Source organism: Thunnus maccoyii, chromosome 20 (assembly GCF_910596095.1).
Source record: "Thunnus maccoyii chromosome 20, fThuMac1.1, whole genome shotgun sequence".
Classification (NCBI taxonomy): domain Eukaryota; kingdom Metazoa; phylum Chordata; class Actinopteri; order Scombriformes; family Scombridae; genus Thunnus; species Thunnus maccoyii.
In genome coordinates, this window is record NC_056552.1 from 789095 (window position 1) to 791594 (window position 2500).

At 37.4% G+C, this 2500-nt stretch overlaps 1 protein-coding gene across 10 annotated transcripts in view; it reads right to left on the bottom strand.

Annotated features, from left to right (window-relative positions):
* The window catches only part of LOC121886790 (transcription factor COE3-like), a 58500-nt gene that overhangs the window by 13214 nt on the left and 42786 nt on the right, over positions 1-2500 (bottom strand). For 8 of the 10 annotated variants that reach the window (XM_042397116.1, XM_042397115.1, XM_042397114.1 and 5 more), the window contains 2 exons: positions 1338-1500; positions 1052-1255 (listed from right to left, as the gene is read on the bottom strand). In XM_042397116.1, coding sequence (XP_042253050.1) covers positions 1052-1255; positions 1338-1500 — 367 coding nt within the window. The remainder of the gene's footprint in view (positions 1-1051; positions 1256-1337; positions 1501-2500) is intronic. The other 2 variants (XM_042397120.1, XM_042397112.1) reach the window with 1 other exon arrangement.

A 2500-nucleotide genomic window follows, 5' to 3' on the forward strand; every position in this document is an offset into this window, starting at 1 on the left:
GATACATAACGATGCTGTAAATCATTCAAACACCTCGAACCTTTTCACCAAAATAACAAATAACCTTCCTCCATCTGACCCCAACAGTAGTATCAGTGGTAGTAGTAGTATTTGTATTAGTATTAGTGGTATAAGTATTAGTAGTAATAGTAGTATTTGTATTAGTATTAGTGGTGGAAGTAGTAATAGTAGTATTTGTATTAGGATTAGTATTAGTGGTGTAATAGTAATAGTATTTGTATTAGTACTAGTAGTAATATTACTATTTGTATTGTTATTCGTAGTAATAGTATTTGTATTAGTATTAGTGGTGGGAGTAGTAATAGTAATAGTATTTGTGTTAGTATTAGTAGTAATAGTACTATTTGTACTAGTATTAGTGGTGGTAGTATTAGTAGTAATAGTATTTGTATTTGTATTAGTGGCGGGAGTAGTAATAGTAATAGTATTTGTATTAGTATCAGGATTAGTATTAAAGGTGGTAGTATTAGTAGTAATAGTAGTATTTGTATTTGTATTAGTATTAGTGGTGGGAGTAGTAATAGTAATAGTATTAGTATTAGTAGTATTAGTATTAGTAATAGTATTAGTACTAGTAGTATCAGTAGTATTAGTATTAGTAGTATTAGTAGTATTAGTATTAGTAATAGTATTAGTATTAGTAGTATCAGTAGTATTAGTATTAGTAGTATTAGTAGTATTAGTATTATTAGTATTAGTAGTATTAGTATTAGTAGTATTAGTATTAGTAGTAGTATTAGTACTAGTAGTATCAGTAGTATAGAGGTAGTATTAGTATTAGTAATAGTATTAGTAGTATCAGTAGTATAGAGGTAGTAGTATTAGTATTAGTAATAGTATTAGTATTAGTAGTATCAGTAGTATTAGTATTAGTAGTATTAGTAGTATCAGTAGTACAGAGGTAGTAGTATTAGTATTAGTAATAGTATTAGTATTAGTAGTATCAGTAGTATTATTAGTATTAGTATTAGTAGTATCAGTAGTATAGAGGTAGTATTAGTAGTATCAGTAGTACAGAGGTAGTATTTACCTTGATACTTACTGCCGTAGGGAGAGTTGGCAGACGACCCGTTGAGGAAACCAGGTGAAGTTGCCACTCCGAGGTTTGGCATGCCGGTGTTGCCGTAGCCGTTCATGGTGTTGCTGACGGTGTTGCCATAGTTACTCTGTTGGGGGGTGGAGCTTGGGACGTATCCCCGTGGCGACACGCTGCTGGTGTTACGACTGTAACCAACTGGAACAGGAAGACGAGATGTTAGTTTTAACGACTCCTGACCCTACTGTCGATCCTGCGGCACGTCCGCGTCTGCTCGTACCTTGCGTCGTCTCGGAGACGTTGACGGCCAGCTGTCCGCTGAAGGAGTTGACTCCCATCATGCCGTGGGAGGCGGTGTTGCCTAGTGACGGGATCTGGTTGTGGTTCCTGGGAACGCTGTAGAGGGCCTCGGCGATGTCCGCCGCTCGCTTCAGGATGATTTCCTGCAGACGGACGGACAGATTCCTGTTACAGTTGTGTTTATTATATGTTGGTGATACAGAGGCAGGAAGTAGTCCTGCAAGTACAGAATTATTATCACCAAAATTCATTCAGTGTATGAAAAGTAAACGTTGTCCTCACACCTCTGTTGTGACTGTTATATAATTATATTAACTGTTTATTTCACCAGTATGTTATTTTTGGATTTCAGAGTCTGTTGGCTACATTTGGACCCATCGTCTGTACTAGCGGTACATGCTAATTTGGCTAAATGTAGTATTCAGTATACTAAAAATACGCGGATGTTGTACTGATTCAGAAATAATCTCCAGTATGCATCTGACCAGTCTAGCTCCCCTACTGTGTCCCACAATGCAAAGCGCTGACTGACAACCGACTGAGTGATGAAGTTACACCATTGGTCGGCTGAATGCTGCCACTTCCTGTATCCTTTTCAAATTAAAAGCCCTCTTAGGTAAATGTTCATTTTTGGGAAAATCATGAAAACCATATTTATAAAGTCTCTTTTTTTTTTTAGAGTATTATGGGATTCTACACAGTAGTGGTGGTTTGACATCAGCCGTGCTATTGTTTCCTTCCGCTTTCCAAACCTGGAAACCAGCTAATCCTAGCCTAGCATACTGCTAATTAAAGTGATGTAACAGTTTCATACTGTATTGTTAGTATGACTTTTATCTGACCCTATGTACTTTACTGATTTTGGGTGTTGGACATGTGACATAAATATTCTAGAGTCTGCATGTCACCTTAGGTAACATGGTATGGCCCTTTCAGGGGGACCTTAGAGATACAAACAATGGATCCATGGTCAAGTTTGGAACTGTTCCAGATGTGGTATGTTGTGACACATAATATGTTGTGAGGCAGCTGTCAATCACATGATGGATGGCTCCCAACTGACCTAGTGCCCATGGAAAACCTATGTTATTCATGTGATAAGATACAGATGTGTAACCCCATATAAGCTATGCACCGACAGGG